This window comes from Labeo rohita, chromosome 13 (genome assembly GCF_022985175.1).
Source record: "Labeo rohita strain BAU-BD-2019 chromosome 13, IGBB_LRoh.1.0, whole genome shotgun sequence".
In the NCBI taxonomy this organism is placed as follows: Eukaryota; Metazoa; Chordata; class Actinopteri; order Cypriniformes; family Cyprinidae; genus Labeo; species Labeo rohita.
Window position 1 is genome coordinate 36,475,300 of NC_066881.1, and position 17,745 is coordinate 36,493,044.

Here is a 17,745-nt window from a genome sequence, read left to right on the forward strand (position 1 = left end):
AAATCATAATGCATTTAATCTTCATAAACAGTTGTAAGCAAAGTTAAAATACATTATAATATTTGCACATTTCTTGTTAAATCTGAAATTGGTCGTGTTTAAATGCACTTTCTAAAGATGAGCAAGTAATTGAAGAGTTCATTTGCAAAAACAGATAACAGATTTTTTTTTTAATCTTTTTTTATGTTGTCATGTTTTTATGGTTTTATTGTGTTTTTAAAGTTATTTTCTACTTAATCCAAATAACCCAGCTGCAGTTTGAGATTAATTGTAATGCACAATGAAAAAACATGATTTTTTAAAATGGTTAAAAATGGAGTTAACTGTTTTTGCAAATGATCTTTTCAATTATTTATGATAATACGTTATAATTTGCATTACAAGGCAAAATGAATGCATTAATAATACTTTTGTAATGCATTACTCATAATGGCTTTCTGTAAAGCATTAAAGTTTCTCCCCGTACGGCATCAGACTGAAATGGCAGAGCCGTTCCTCCGTCTGATGTTTAATAAAAGCACTTGATCTTAAAGGACCATAACGGTCAACCTGAGACGCTTTGGCACAACATGTGTGTGTCGTATTTACACACAAACGGTGTGATCTATTCTTAATGTGTCTTCGGTGCTCCAGAGGCTCCAGCGCCATCTTCACGTATGAAGCGTGATGGATTCGGCTGATCTCTCGGTGGACGTGACCTTAACGAGCTTCTATTGAGCAAAGGTTGTGAAAGCTAAAGGTTAACTGCCGGAGGAATCGCGACGGGACGAAACCCACCTGTCGGCCTGCTCGTTTTCACAGGAACCTTAAACTTGTGCCTTCGGCCGAGCGCTAATGGCCGAAGCTCGTGTGTCGGACGCCTGCGAGCCCCATCGTCGCTCTCTCCGGGGACGAGCTTCTCCAGACCCAAATAGAGCATTAAACTCATGTCGTGTCATGAGCCCGTGCTTGTTTTGACCTCCGCGCCAATCCCTGGAGTCAAACGCACTTCAGCTCTGACATCACATGAACAAAACCAAAGTGACTGTGATGAATCACCTGAAGATGATTTCTGCCGACCCCTGGCAGCTCATTAGACGCGTCCTCATCGTTCCTGAGGTTTCTGATCTGCTGCCACGTATGGATGCGTGTTTGCGATTCCTCTAACACCGATCCAGTGAAGCCGGTTGAAGATTTGTAAACGATGGGCACAGACGTGTGTTCTGTCCGTTAATGACATCGATGCTCCAGACGGATCAGTCTGTGGGAGATTCAATGTCATCTGTGACGGCAGAAGCCCATGTGAAGATCTCGTAGTTCCTGCGCAGACGTCTCTCAGTCTCTCAGTCTGTCGCAGTGGCAGTGTGTTCGTGTCTGTCAGTAGCCGCTGCTATAAAGTCGTGTGTTATCTACAGTGTTAAGTGCGGCGGCGCTGCAGACGGGAAACTCCACAGACCCACTTTATTCTGACGACCTTCATATAAAACATTTCCTTCTAGTCTGAGGTTTGCTTTGACTCGATCCAGCTCTGAACGCTCACGCTGAACCCAAACCGGCCCCGCGGCGACCCGCAGCACGACACGGACCGACGGCTCACCGTCACCGAGACGCTCACCTCTGCGTCCGTCACCGCCACGTCTTCATCTGGGCTGCTTCAGGTGCCACGCTGAAGCCTCTGCAGATCTCGCTCAAGGCTGGAGGACCCTGCATGAAACATGTGACCTGTTTCTGATGCAGAAAAGCTTGTTCACGCATTCATGAGCTCTAGACTGGACTATTGTCCTGTACTAGCTGTTAGTCCTGCATCTTCAATAAACAAGCTACAGATAGTCCAAAATGCAGTTGCAAGAGTCCTTACCAGGTCAAGAAAATATGATCATATTACCCCAATTTCCCAAAGTCTCTGCACTGCCGCATCAGCTACAAAATAGTACTTCTTACCTATAAGGCCCTTAACGGTTTAGCTCCTGCGTACCTAACTAGTCTCCTACCACGCTACAATCCATCACGCTCGCTAAGGTCACAAAACTCTACCTAGGATAGCAAAGTCCAGCTTTTTCGCATTTGACTCCCAAACTCTGGAACAGCCTTCCGGATGACGTTTGGGGTTCAGACACGCTCTCTCTGTTTAAATCTAGATTAAAGACTCATCTCTTTAGCCAAGCATTCAAATAATGCATCTCATAATTTTTGCATTTTAATTGACATCCCGTGGTAACTAGAAATTACACAAGGTTCAGTCTGGATCCAGAACTCCTAAGAAGAGATGATGCCAACCCTGAAACGACATACAGCACTACTGAATTTTGCTATAAATTTGAATGCAACATACAATAATCACTGTTAATAGTGTTCATCATCTGTTTGATTACATCATTAACTGGTTTTTACCGTACATCAACTTGACAGACTGTAGTCATCACTAGTAAGCTACTACTAAATATACTGTAGAAACTTTAATTTTCTGTAAAGCTGCTTTGTGAAAGCACTATACAAATAAACTTGAATTGAATTGAATGTTTGCCATTTTGCTATTTTACCGCATATTGTTTTCAACTGATATTTTTGTTATGACTCAGAAGTCGTTCATGTGAGATTCTCAGTCGTTTAGTGATGCAGTTTTTTTTTTAACCTTCTGTTTTTTATCTTTTTATTGCATTTTAACTATACACATGTAAATGTCCATGTAACACAGAGAACACAAACGAAAAAAGCTTCTCAGTATTTTTCATTAATATACAATATCACCTCTTCTCTTTGGAACAATTGGAAAGGTCCCTAAACTCAAAAAAAAAAAAAAGAATTAATCTCTTAATAGATAAGTTATCTTTTCCATTGACATGTTTGGCACCATTTCTTTCAGCCAACATTCTATATTTGGTGCACATACACTTTTCCAATTTAAAGAAATAATCCATTTTGCTTGTAGAATACATATATTTATAAATATATTCTGTCTGTCTTTTTTTTTTTACTTGATCTCCTTAGAATATAAATGAAATAAAAAGATTAAAAGTGACAGTGGAATGTTAATAGTGTATTATTACCAAATCTTGGATCCATCTTTTTGTCATCTTGTTTTCTTGCATTCATCAGAGGTTTTGTATTGATTGAACATCTGAGTTTCTGCAAAAATTGAGGTGCATGAGCTCAAATCAGTCAGTTCCAAAAACAAGCACAAACCCCTGTGCCCGTTGAAATATTGCTATAATATATTTTTAATTTTTAAAAATGTTTCAATTTTTAAAAGCGCCATCAAATTAGGTGAAGGATTTCCCGCTAACAGCCCAAGGGTTAAAATCTGTTCTGATTGTGAAAGTGTTTTACAGCCTTGAATCACAAACTTCACAAAGTGTCTGCGTGAATCTGATGAAATGAATGAAATGTTATTGTATCTGTCTTTACTGTGATTAAACTCCGAGTGGAGTAACTAATAACCCTCACTACTGCTGTGTGTGTGTGTGTGTGTGTGTGTGTGTGTGTGTGTTTATTGTGATGATGTCACTGTAGGTATTTTTACACTCGCGCTATAAATATCAGGTCACTCCTCATGTCGTCACGGCGGAGGAGTTTTTTCTTCTCCTCCAGGTCTCAGGTTGAGCTCACTGAGACTATATAAACCACGACAGACTCCACGGATCATCACACACACACAGTCAGAGGTGAGGCGAGCAGCTCAACTACCACTGACTAACCTAACCTAAACTAACCTCAACTGAACAACTAACTACTGACCTGTCATCGGCTCGCGCTGTTTTGCATGTTATTAGAGATTGTTTCCGCATAAATGAATGAGTCAAGTCGTTTTCATGTATTTAACGTGCAGTCTCTGTGTTGATTCAGATCTCTGTGAGGATGAGCTGCGACACGAGCGTCAGGCGGATTCTGCGCGCGTCCAAACGCTTCAGGTCAGTCCTGACAGACACAGCGTGTGTGTGCGTGTGTGTGCGTGTGTGTGTGATCCATCCTGGACTCCCTCTTTATAAAAAGTTTCTCATTCACTGAGACTCTGTAAAGGCTCTGTCAATCATCTAAACTAACACATGAGCTATTAGAGATCATCTTTCGTAATAAATGGTGAAATCAGTGAGTGGAAAAGCAAAGCAGCAAGTGCTGATCTGCATGATTTATTGTCTGGCTTCTGGCAGTGTTTGTCTTCAGCGTCTGACCCTCTGTCTCTCTGTCCTCACGGTGGGACGCAGGTCCACTAAAGGGGCGTCCAAAGCCCGGCGAGACCACATCAACGGAGAGATCCGGATCATGCGGGCGCTGCTGCCCATCTCGGCTGAAGACCAGGAGCGTCTGTCCTACCTGCACTCCATGTCTCTCATCTGCACCTACGTCAGGAAGAGCGTGCTCCTCACAGGTAAACGCAGTCACATTTGTGAGAACGTTGCGTCGGCCAGAGTCTGGGTCGGATCTAAACGGGTGCGCTGTGGTTTTGGTGGGTGCAGGTGTTCACGAGGACGGCGGTGGAGCTTCTCCTCTGTATGAGAGCTTCCTGCAAGCGCTGCCTGGATTTATTGTCGCTTTGACGAGAGACGGGAAACTGGTGTACGTGTCTGAAAATGTGCCAGAATATCTCGGCCTGTCCATGGTGAGTGAAACTCTCTGTTATCTTTTCTGTTTCGTATGCACATACGTTTATCCGTTGTTATGTTCAGTATTTATTCGGTGATCTAACTGACCCACACTGGACTTTTAAAGAGAGACGCTGCGTTTTTTTCGTGCACTTGTCAAGTTTGATATTTTGGGCTTTTTGGTTTTTCATTTCATTTTTTCAGACTAGTGGAAAGAAAACATCCAAAAGACACTGTTGAGTGTTTCTTTTATAGCACTTTATCTATTTGTGTCAATACATTTCAATTGCAATTCATGTTTTTAAAGGTCATTTTCTGAAAAATGAGTTTTTTCTCCTACACTGAGCCATAAATCAACACTTCAGCAGCACTTACACACACCACACTTTACATCTTTATCCCCGTCTGTATCCTGAAGGTTTTTTTACTGAGGCATTATTTGCTTAATTATATACTACATTTTATTTCCCTCAAAAATGTGGAACTATACTGTTTTCTCTCCAAGTATTTTCTGAATTATGGAGTGACAAACATAAGATACTCAAAATTCCCTCTGTAAAAACGTTAGACTCTAATATGTCAAAAACAAAACCAAAATTTTGAGACTGACTTCATCCAGTGTTTAGATTATTTTTTTTTTACTAGAAATGTGTGCAAATTAGCGCATATTTCATTAAATAATGCCGCATTTGCATATTTAAACGTAACGTTTTAGAAAACTTGTAATGCAAAAAATGTTTGCAGTTATCAATGTAATCAATCAACTTAAAAAAGCCAGAACTATTAAGGTACTTTTTTTTTTTTTAACTGCTTGAAAAACTGGTTAAAAACTGCTTAAATGTTTTGTGAATATTTCTCATTTAGGGTCATAAATGTGCATTTTGGGAAGGGTGTACAAATTTCGTTGTGATTTTTGTGTTGGGGTCAAACCGACTCCCACCGGATGTGCCAAAAATCAGTCGGGTTAAAAGCAGAAACTGTTACTGCAGCTTGACAAATGCTAAAATGTGAAAATACATGAGAACTCAGAGCTTGCTTGAAAGGGAAAACTTGTCTGATTTGTGAATTTCTTTAGCTAGCTGTGTTTTACAGTCAAGAAATCGACCAACTAAAATAGATTTGTTCAAAGGATTTTCTGAATTTCTCACGTATTTTATATTTTTTGGTGTTTCACGGCTCCAGTGTTGATTTTTGTCAGATTGCATGGAAAGCAGAGTTGGTCAAAAGTTGTAGCCGGTATCTGAACTCCAGTGTTTTGTGTTGCTCTGTAGGTGGACGTCCTTCAGGGAGACACGTTCTACGATATGATGGACAGTCGTGACGCAGAAGCGGCGAGACTCATTTTGAGAGAGCGGGGCGTCTCAGCAGGTGAGCGTGACCTTCAGTCTCTCCGTATCGTGTCGAGTCGAGTCGCGTCCAGATCGGGTCTGATGTCGTGTCTCTCTCTCAGAGCGCGGTTTCGTGTGTCGCATGCACACCTCCAAAGCGTTCCGGCTCCAGTACGGCAGCTGCTGCTCCATGCTGGTGAGGGGGCGTTTCCAGGACGGCCCGCCAAACGCCGCTCTGTTTGTGGCCCTCTGTACGCCCACAGTCAACAGACTGAAGGACAGCGAGCTCCTCAGCGCCTCCGCCTGCTTCCAGACGCTCCACGGGCCGGACATGAGGCTCACTCACGCCCCCTACAGGTACGAACGCCCTGTCTTACATTACTGAGCTGTGCTGATCGACCAATAAAATGCATTTCTTTTAGCAGTTTAATGCAATGAATGATATGGGTTGTTCCACAGTGTTTTGTTCCACCTGGGTTTCTCGGCAGAGGAGCTGATTGGTCGATCGTGGTACGAACTCCTGCATCCGGATGATCTGACGCTCGCCGCCGGCTGCCATCGGTTGCTTAGTGAGTTCACTTAAACATATATGTATATATATCTGCGCAAACGTTTGGCCTCAGTGAGAAATTAGTACTTTTCTTCATCAAGCACACATTGCATCAAAAGTGTCAGTAAAGACATTTATAATGTTACAAAAGATTTCTGTTTCAAGCAAATGCTGTTCTTTTGGACTTTCTATTGATCTGTGAATCCTAAAAAAAATATAATGTATGACGATTTCCACAAAAATATTGTGCAGCACAACTGTTTTCAACATTGATAATAATCATAAATGTTTGTTGAGCAGCAAATCAGCATATTAGAATGCTTTCTGAAGGGTCATGTGACTGAAGACTGGAGTAATGATGCTGACAATTCACACAGAAAACAGCTGTTTTAAATTATAATAATATTTCACAATTGTACTGTATTCTTGAGCAAATAAATGCAGCCTTGGTGATCAGAAGAGACTTTGTTCAAAAACATTAAGCCTTTTGAACGGTAGTACGTTGATTTAGTGCATTGAGGAACACGCAGCTGAACCGACACACGTTTCTCGTCTGACAGTTGGAGATGACGGCGACGCGAGCGGAGAGATGCTGATCCGACTGCAGTGTAAGGATCTGTCGTGGATCTGCCTCTACGTATGTGCGTCAATGGACGGAGCCAGAGAATCGATCGCCTGCACAAATCACGTCATCAGGTGAACATCTTCATCTTCTTTTGTCTTTCTCCAGCGGGGTCATGGAATATCATAGAATTTTAAAAGGGCTATTCCAGACGGTGAAAGTCAGGGATTTTTTTTTGTCCAAGTCATGGAATGTCAGGGATTTTTGTTTGTTGCTTTTTAAATTTAAAAGTTTCGATATATCAAAATGTCATTTTTTTTTTAAATACCATTTTTTTTTTTAAACACGTTGTTTCACGCATTTTGCCTGTTGTTAGGGTTCGGCTGTTTTTCAATCAGTCGTCAATTGGCGATCACTGAAGTCACCAGGCTGTAAGTGTTAAGTAAGGCAAATATGCCAGGAAAATTTCAAGGTCTTTAGCTACAAAATGACCTCTTCAGAGATTGGGTGTTAAAAGTAGATGATAGAAAAGCAAAAACTAAATGAGAAGAAATAAAAACACTGAATGATGGACTTGACGACAAGTGTTTAACCCTTGAAAGCAAAAAAACAACAACTATAAATTAATTTCTGTAGAAATACTACAGAAAAATATGGAAGTGCATTTAACAGGTAAAAGCAAAAAGAAAAAAAAGTTGTGTGTTTTGTACTAAAAATGTCTGTGATCACGTAAATAAAGCTTGCAAATGGACGGATCCGTTCATTATAGTTCATGGAAATTGAGGTTTTTAGTCAGTAAAAATCTGGGAACTCAAACAGCGTGTGAAACGTGTGACTGATTTTCTCTCGGTTTCTCGTCCGCAGCGAAGCGGAGGCCGTCTATCTCAAAGACAAACTCTACGGCTCTGCGCTGACGTCACAGACGGTTTGCGGCGCTCCGGAGTCTCGGCGTCCCGTCCGCTCGGCGAAGACAACGAGAGAGACGCTCGGGAGAAGCTCGGAGACCAGCGACGTCCAGCGATCCGTCGGCACAGACGCGGAGCTCAGGAGCGCGTCGCTCGCGGTCGTAGAGCAGCCGGCCTTCTTCTCCACCCCGCCGTACAGCCCCACTTCCTCCCACTCCTCTGACTTCCTGTCTGACGGCTACGGCGCGTTCGAGCAGCTGGCGGATGGGTTCTGCCCGTCTCAAGCGTTCCCTCGGCCGTTCTCCGACCCGTCCTGCGCCGTTTCTCCCGTCTCTCTGCCAGACGCTCATCTGGTCCCCGTCTACCGGCCCGTGCTGGACGTCTGCGAGGGCGCGTCGGACTGCGTTCTGCATCCGGAGGACTTTGGCGTGTTCGCTCTTCCTCAGGACGGCGGTCCGCTCACGCCCGAGCCCTCGCCCACCGCCGACGGACGCTTCCTGTACAGCGAGACGGAGCGGGCCGAGATCGGGACGCTGGCCTGTCAGATCCGCTCTCTGGCCAGCAGCTTCGACGCCTACGGCGCGACACACCGACCCCAGCCCGACGGCGCCCTCTGCTGGCCGCCCGCGTCCGAGCCGCTGCTGGACGAGACCGTCATCGACAGCATCCTGAGAGACCTGATCTCGGCCAAAGAGCCGGACTGCGCCTGGAACCGGAGCGGGGTCGGAGCGTCCTCGGCGGAGCCCGGCGTCTGCCGTCAGACAAACGGTGAGCCGCGTCGGCTCCATCAGTGCGTGTACGGCGGCGACCGGACGGCGTTTTGATGATCGCCGGATCGATCCGTGAACCGACTGAAGTCCGTGACTTACGTTAGTAACCCGGTATGGCATATTGCCATGGCAACCAGCGGCTGGAGAATCTGATGAGGAAGCGGTTTCTCAAGAATTCTTTATACACCTGCAGTGTTTTAAGAAGGTGAAGAATCAATAGCAGGGTCAGCACTGTCCTCTTTCTGCTCTGTTGCTTGTGTCGCTAGTGTCTCAGTAGCATGTAGTAGATGTGGTCTTTGTAAACGACTCAATAATACGCTACTACGCACTTACTCGTACGACACAGAAGATCCTCAAACAAGAGCGATGAACTAAAGCTACCTCGTGAAGCCAATGAGATCACTCCAAACAAACACTCTTTCTGTCGTGTTGCTGTATATTTATTTTCTGTGGTTTATGATTTGTGGACCATTCCAGCGAACAGATGTTCTGTTTCATGAATGAATGTCATGTTCAGCCTCACTGAAGCCTTATGTTTGCTCTCTCTCTGTTTCTCATGTCAGAGTTACTTATAATGTTTAGAGCGAATATGTACAAAACAGTTTATTTATATATTCTTGCTCTTAGTTTCTATTTTTGTATGTGATGTCAATAAAGTTGTTAAGAGAACTGAAACTGTCATCTGTTCAGTCATAAATGACACCGATCTCATCATGAAACCACATATGTGACCCTGGAGCACAAAACCGGGTTTATTTGTAGCAATAACCAAAAATACATTGTATGGGTCAAATTTATCGATTTTTTTCTTTTATGCAAAAAATCATTAGGATAGTAAGTAAAGATCATGTTCCGTGAAGATATTTTGTAAATTTCTTACCGTAAATATATCAAAAATAAATATAAAAAATAAAAATAAATAAATATATCAAAATTTTTGATCAGTAGTATGCATTGCTAACAACTTCATTTGAACAATTTGAAAGGTGATTTTCTCATTTCTATTTCGATTTTTTTTTTTTTTTTTTTTTTTTTTTTTTTTGCACCCTCAGATTCCAGATTTTCAAATAGTTGTATCTCGAGCAAATATCGTCCTATTCTAACAAACCATACAGCAATAGAAAGCTCATTTATTCAGCTTTAATAAATTAATTTATTTCAGATGATGTATAAATCTATCCAGGGTCACCTATATGGTGAAACAAAACAAAAGAGTTTTAATCCTTTCCATGGACAGTTTTTAGACGATTCACTGAGGTTACAGATGAACGAAAACAGCACCGGTTACACTTACAATTGTGAGAAAACACATGCCAGGGGTTCAACGATGGCCAAACAATACATAGCAATTGTCATTTAAAAGAGTTTAAAATAAAAATAAATAAACAAATAAATAAACAAATAAATAAATACATGATAAATAAATAAATAAGCAGATCACATAACAATAAACATACTTTTCCCTCAAAACATAAATGATCAAATAAAAATTGTACAAAAGCACCAAAAAGTGAGCAATCATTCAAAGTTTTAGTTTAGTTTTTAAAGATTTAATATAGATTTTAATGTCTTCTTGAAAGTAAGAAAGGTGAGGGGTAAATTTCATAACCTTGTGTTTGTGAATAAAATATTTTGCAAGCAATATAATTAAATTGCAGGGAAGTAAACAGTTTTATATTTATTAGGACTGTTTTCAAACGTCATCCAGTCATTACACCTCATGGCCACCAGGTGGCGCTACAGACCCGCGTTCAGCTGAGATTCCTGCAGGAAGACTCCAGACGTCACGCTGCACTTCCCTCTTTCCCTTTAAAGCTGTAATGATGATAAAATATCAATCTGCCAAAACCGCTGATGGCATAAGCGGTTCTCACGGGTTCTGACTGTCAGTCATCACAACAATCAAGCGGCTGTGATCCTTCAGCACACTTCTGTCTGTCTGTCTCTGTGTGAATGTCTTCAGACTGACTCTCAGGGGAGGACGTGTTGTTCTTCTTCAGGGACACCGTGAGCATCACAGGTTCACCTGTATTCATTTAAAATAAGAGAAAAGAGAAACGTTTCCTGCTTGCTGAAAGTGACATCAGAACTTCACTTTTCTTGTGTGGATCTACAGAGTTTTCTGTGTGTGAGAGAGAAAGTGATCAGAAAACTCATTTGTGATGCACAGATCGACACGGATCGGTTTCCAGGTCATGATTCGGCTTTTATTTTGAAATCTCTGCAGGTTTATGTTTTGATTTCTTGTCCTGATGCAGGGCTGCTCAATCTTCAGCTCCAACCCTGAACCAACGGATTAGGATCTGAAGGAGCACTTGATCATTACAGACAGGTGTGTTTGATCAGGGTTGAAGATCTCCACTCCTGTCCTAATGCTTTTTTCTCCTGTGCTGGACGTGTTTCCAGGTGTCTTTAGTTTCATTCATTCAATCAGAGTATTTAAACCCAGTGCATTTTCTGTCAGATCTTGTTTTTTCTGTAATGTTTCTCATGAGTTCTTGTATCTACAGTAGCTGCTACTGAGTCCAGGTTCTTCCAGAGGTAAAGACTGAACATCAAAAGCACTCTGGAGTCTAACAGCGTTCAGTGGATCAGAATCGCTCAGGAACACGCGACGGATTCGTGACGCATCGTTTTGCTAACTAAACAAACGGTGGGATGTCACGCCTGCAGCCACAGTGAACCTGTTGCCGTGGTGACGGTCGGTCAGAGCACAGCATCACCTGCAGCCGCTGCGCTTTCCTGACGAGACGAACTCGGTCCTGCCGTAACGTTCTGAGAAAAACCAGAGAATGATTAACACCAACTAACAAGCTAAAAACTAATCTTTTCTATCCTGGGTTAAAAACTCATCTAATGTATTCTGTAGGGAAGCTGCTCTGGTTCATTGTCTCACATGAGATCAGTGGATCTGTAGGTTTTCCTGTTTTAACTCATCTGATTCAGATGATCAGTGCAGTCAGACCATCAATTCAGTCTGTTTAATGCTTCACAAAATCACACCAAACCATGCAAATGCAAACATTAAAAAAGGTCACTTTTATCAGTTCTGGATGTTGCTATTTTCCCTCCTTTTACTTTTATTTGTCCTAACCCATGACTTAAGAGATGATTATTTGAACAATAATGACAGATAAATGAACCTCAGATATGAAAAATGAACTGTAAAGACTCTTTAAGTTAACTTTAGTTTATTTCTTTATTGCCATGTCAGTCAATCTGTCTGAATCTGACACTTATAATGCATTAATTATTTTATTTGACATATTTATGTTTTCATTTTTATTTTGCTCTGGAAGTCATAACTGATCCCTATTAGCAGCTACAGAAATGCGCTGATGAACACGTCGATGTCGATGTGAGGCTCTCGGAGTAAAAGCGTTTTCCAGATGCATCAGTCCAAATCAGACAAACTCCGGTCATGGAAACCCTAATAAAATCTCACCTGCCTGTAGAATCCTAGTAAGCCTTCACACCTCAGTTTTCCTGTTCAGGTGTGTTTGATTAGGGTTAAAGCAAAGCTCTCCAGGACCGACGTTCGCCACCCCGGGTCTAAATGTTTTCTGAGGGAGACATGCTGGGAAATGACAGAAGCACATTGACATCACCACAAAGACAATGTCATGTGAACCTGTGTGTTTGTAGAGCAGTTCCTGCTTGATTCCTGAGCACAACAGGAAGTGCAGGGGACTTTTAATTTGATGTTTGCGAAAGGAAGAAATACAGGTCATGGGAGACATTTTAGATTAATGAGGGTAACAAAAAACAACAACAACAATCGATAGGCCTGTTTTGAACAGTTATGTCCTCCTGCGTGAACAACATGATGTGAACGAATCTTGACCTTTGACCAGGGATTTACAGTCGTTTTTGTGGAATAATCACGTGGTGGATTCATTTGAAGACAAATCTACAAAGACTATGTAAGTTTCTGTTTGTTTTCTGAAGGAAATGTGTTCACTTGTAATGCTGTTATTTGTTTAGGACTTGGTGTTTTTTATTGTTATTGTGGAGAATTTATGTGAATATTGTGTACGTGATTCCAGCGACGTCTCATTGAGTTAAACGCTTCTCCTCTTCGTTCTCTGGGCTCAAACCCGTAGTAAGCGTCAAGTTGTTGTTTTGGTTGTTTGTGTTTTCACATCTTCAGTGTGTCCCACATTTTAAAGGAGGAGAAAAAAACTCTTCTTAACTCTTAAATAAATAGAACCAAAATAGACAAACTCCACCTCCGCCGCTCCTCATATACAGAGGCGTGATTCGCTGTCTGTGAAATCAGAAACATGCTGGAATCAGCAGGACGAGGATTTACAGAATGCAAATATATAGATATATATTAAACAGCTTTCCTGGTGGGAATGGATTACCTGGCACACGAGACACACACACACAGTCAGAGACAGGTCTTGTTTACTGAGCGAGTCAGTGGGTGTGAATACTGTGTGAAGCTCATGATTGTAGTTTTCCTGAGGTTCAGGTCTGATGGTGTTCATCCAGCAGCTCCAGGTTTGGCTGTAGACTCCGCTCATTGTTGTGGTCGATCTGTAGGGTATTTAAACAAGAGAAACTGGGTAAAACCCTACAGGTGAACAAATGAATGTTTTGATGACGCGTTAATAGCAGTGTTTAGTTTTACAGCATGAGACTGACTGAGTAAAGATTGAGCAGTACGTTCAGATCTTCTCGGTCGGCTGGTTCTCGATAATGTCCGTCATGATTTCAGCAGCGAGAGGAAGGTCGTGGGTTTGTCCTTGCATAAGCAGCGTTGCAGAGAAACTACAGAGAACCAGTGAGACACTGAGTTTCTGCTTCGTTTCTCGACATGTTTTAAGCAGCTGTGAGTAATGGCAGGGGCCGCTGGGGTTTCTGGGGCCCCTAAAAAATAACCCTAGATTGCTTTGTATTGATTTCTTTTGTGCTTTTAATTGGATTCTGCCCCATATTGTAAAGCTTATTGATACGGAGATGTTTTGTCCATACCTTCATTTTCTTTGGTCATGGATTTACTCCCATTCAGACACGAGAGCGTCTGTGAGGACGGACGGAGACAAACCGTCCACATCCACATCTGATTCAGTAACACACATTTATCTGCACGGATGGCTCTTTGTGCTCAGGTCCGTGGTGTCGTGCTGGAATAGAAATGAATCTGAATACAGCTGAGCCGCGGTTCATTATTTCAGTGGAAACTTCGAAACGAGTTGGCGGCAAAAATCATGCAGAACAGACTGGTTCATATTAAACTTCATTTAATAATGAAACTGAAAACATAATGCCACTGATATCACAACTAAATATACAATTGAATGAAAATGTTACTGCCGTGATTGCAAGATGCATAAGGTAATTGTAAGTCTGTAAAGTTGTTCATATGTAAGTAATTGATGTTTTAGGTGTTGTCAGTACTGTATGTTTAGATGCCGTAAATACATCAGTACGTATTGAACTGATGATGATATACATCAGTACGTATCACTGTCTGTGGCAGGGATCCTCAAATCTGGCCCACGAGATCCACTTTCCTGCAGAGTTTAGCGCTAACCCTAATCAAACACACCTGAGCGTGCTAATCAATGTCTTCAGGGTCATTAGAGGTGAGTTGATCAGGGTTGGAGCTGAACTCGCAACACATTTGAGAAACCCTGGTCTATGGAAACGTAAGGAAATGTATGTTTTGAAGATCTGCAATTTATATAAAACACACAGGAATTCCAATGAGATCACGTCATGACGGTTAAGTTGTTTTTTATTATTACATTCAGAAATTACGTAAAATATCAATAAAAAATATACAGTGTTTACAAATATTATAAAACGATTAAAATGCATTTTAGTTGTTGTCACTCCAAATTTTCCGAATCTGACAGTATTCAGAACAGATCACTAAATTATAGTGACATTCAATATGAATAACATTTATTATATATGCCAAGCCTAAACAAGTGAGTATAAATGAAAACGTGGAACTAGCGCCTGTGGGAAATAAACAAACCCTGACCTCATGGCACAAATCCAGATGTGTGTGCTTTAAGTACTTGGTGTTAATTGCATTATATAAGACACTTTGGAATATAAATCGCAGCACGTTTCAGATGATAAAAAACACGGCTTATGTCTGCTAATTATAATTATGAACTAGATTGGTGTAGTCCACTACACATTCACTGCTGCATACATAGTCTTTTTTTTAATAGTATCAAATGAAAAACAAGAGAACAAGGTTTGTGTTCTTTAAACTGAGAGTTTGGATTTTACAAAATCAGTTTTTTTTTTTTTTTTTTTTTGCACAGATGAGGGTCTGTAGGGATTTTTCTCCCCTGAATCAGTGCGGCTGAGTTTTTCCTCCTGCTGTCAGGATCGTACAAAACTCACCTGGACGTTTCTGACAGGATGTCTCCAGATGGATCCTGAAAGGATGTTTTTTATTTATTTTCTTCTGGCCACACTGCAAATATAGGCCATTCCTGGTCAGTGTCAGAGTGAGAGTGAAATGCAGGAACATCCCGAGGCATATTGAGTCCATCAGCACAGATATTTCTCATGTTTAATTTTGCTGCTCCTGATGTGTGTCATGGCAATGCATTTTCCAAAATCATTATTTTAAGGTGTAAAATTATAGTAATAAATAAAATGTACACAATTGGTTTATAATATGCTAAACATGTTATTTATTTGTTGTATACACTAGTGAAATGCATCCATAATGACCAGTTGGAATGGTAATAAATTCAGTTCAGTTCAATTCCTTGTCAGTGACTGTTCAAAATGATTTATTTGATCTATGATTTATATATCAAATAAATTATATATAATTTATACTCCACAAAGTGTAGCAAGCAATGCGTGAAGAGTAGGTTTGCAATATAAAGCTGGACGAATTTCTGAGAAATAGCTTGGAAATAAACATGCTTTGCACACACACACACACACACACACACACACACACACACACACACACACACACAGATACCCTCTTTAACTTTGTTGTTTTGCTGTTTTGTGTTCTTTTGCTTCTACCATTTGCTGTCTTTACATTGTATTAGTCTGTATAGAGTGATAGTCAATCACATACAACAATCATTTCTCAAAGATTTATTACAATATACTGATAAATGTCAGACTGTGTTGAATGGTGTGAGATAACTGGATGTTTTCAACTGATTCCGAATGAACTATCAGCAACTGAACTGCAGCTCGAACTATTTCAAATATAGTGAATTAAGCTACAAACTCCATCATAATGCACAATGTTCACATCTAACATGTATTTTGAGCTGCAGCTCGTCATATTAATGGAGTGTTTCACTAGTTAGCAGTAAACCGGTTACCACACCTCAATATGGAGCAGATTTGTGTTGGATGTTATCTTTGGAATGGAAATATGGATATTTTATTTGTAAACATCATACCTGTTTTGCTTATTTCAGTTAATGTCATCAAACTAGCGAGCTAAGCCAGTAGTGGTGCTGACAGTGTCGTGTAAACATGACTGATGACGAGAAAAGCAGAGGAACAGACAAACCGATTCAATTGAGTGAGTCATTTTCACTGGAACTGCTCCAATTGATTCAAACTCGTGACTTTGATCATTCAGTCCTTCATTTTTGAATTTCAACATCGCTTGTAATGATTTTAAAAAGCATGTATAGTGATGTGTGAAATGAAGCTTTCCCAGACGTCCCAGTGTGCATACTATCCACTCTATCTGCCCTAAATAGTATTGAAAATTACTACTATCAAATAGAATTTAGAATGGATAGTATGCACATTGGGATGCAGGCCCGGTATCAGTTAAACCTTGATTCAGATTCAACTGCGAATCATTTCGTGAATTGAATTATTCGTGATCCACGCTCCGAATCCTCATCTGAAATGACGGTTCATTCGCAAATCATTATTCAGACCAGGACTTTGCAGCACGGATTGCGGATCAATTGATTCCGATCGGGAATCATTTGTTTCAGCAATTGATGTGATTCATGTGCTGGTTTGCGAATTATTAGATTCAGTTCGGGACTTTACAGAGGGTTTGCAAATCTTTTTTTTTCTTATTTTCTTTTTTTATTATAAAGTAGTGTTGGGAATTCTTCTCCTTTAAGTTTAAAACTTGCTATCTGCCTGATGACTTGCATAAATTACGTGGTGTAGTGTTCACAGCATGTACGGTCTTAGAGTAACAGCTTATAGAGCTTGGGAATCTACGTCACTGCGCATTGCATTCTGGGTAGTCACCGCTATGTTTTAGGACACGCTAAATAGCGTACGATGACAAAAACAACAAATCACTAGAGGGAAAAACGACTGTATTTGCGTTAGTATTTTTAAGAGCTGCTTGCATTTGCTTAGAATAATTGTACTAATATTGGAATCCATTGCGTTCATTCGAGCACTGAGTCGTGTGGCCAGAACACGACACAAACACACTCACAGAAATCATACGGCCGTCTTCTACTGTACCACACACAGGACCAAATTAATTTCTCTTTTGCAGTTTTTAGTAACTAGGTGGCACTGATAACTGAAACACACCATAGCTTGATCTCAGCCAGTTGATCGTGTAAGTGAACCACCGCTCTGCACATTTTATGTGTATCTCAGATGTCTGTTCTATTCAAAAGTAAGTGCCCTGCGAACTTGAAATATTCTGCCGATTCCAGTTCGAAGACGGCGTATATTTTCCATTCAGTGAGCATTAAAGTGTGCAAGACATGAATTTAAATTGCATTTGTTTACAGAGGTATATTATGTCACGCTTCTCTAGTAAGTTTAGTTTGTGTGTGAAGACGATGCAGTCGGTGGCGTAGCGCAAATCCATGAATGAATATTCCAAAGTAAAGTAAACTTCATCTGATTTCCACTGCTCAGGGAGTGGGGAGCGATGAACATTGTGTAGGGACCATGTTAATCGGAGCACAGTTCAGTCAAGGAGTTCTCTCTGAACTAGCTGGTTATCTGAATCAGGTTAAATAAGAGAGTCATATGCAATATATGCAGAGCGACAGTGCCTGACTGTAATTGAGGGTGAACGTGATTTCGCCAGGTACACCATGTTCCTGGATCAACGTCCTTGT

The 17,745-nt window shown here is 41.0% G+C and overlaps 1 protein-coding gene and 1 long non-coding RNA gene across 2 annotated transcripts; both read left to right on the forward strand.

Moving 5' to 3' along the window:
• The first annotated feature begins 2,800 nt into the window (after nt 1–2,800).
• npas4l (neuronal PAS domain protein 4 like) lies at nt 2,801–9,343 on the forward strand. The gene is made up of 9 exons (XM_051126793.1): nt 2,801–3,641; nt 3,823–3,887; nt 4,182–4,345; nt 4,434–4,576; nt 5,831–5,927; nt 6,010–6,244; nt 6,347–6,456; nt 6,998–7,133; nt 7,864–9,343. The coding sequence occupies exons 2-9, from the start codon at nt 3,835–3,837 to the stop codon at nt 8,726–8,728; spliced, it is 1,803 nt and encodes a 600-aa protein (XP_050982750.1). The 5' UTR covers nt 2,801–3,641; nt 3,823–3,834; the 3' UTR covers nt 8,729–9,343.
• Nucleotides 9,344–10,485: 1,142 nt separating this feature from the next.
• LOC127175656 (uncharacterized) lies at nt 10,486–15,399 on the forward strand. The gene is made up of 3 exons (XR_007829020.1): nt 10,486–11,006; nt 11,185–12,597; nt 14,965–15,399. It is a non-coding gene; the product is annotated as an uncharacterized LOC127175656 (long non-coding RNA).
• Nucleotides 15,400–17,745: the final 2,346 nt, after the last annotated feature.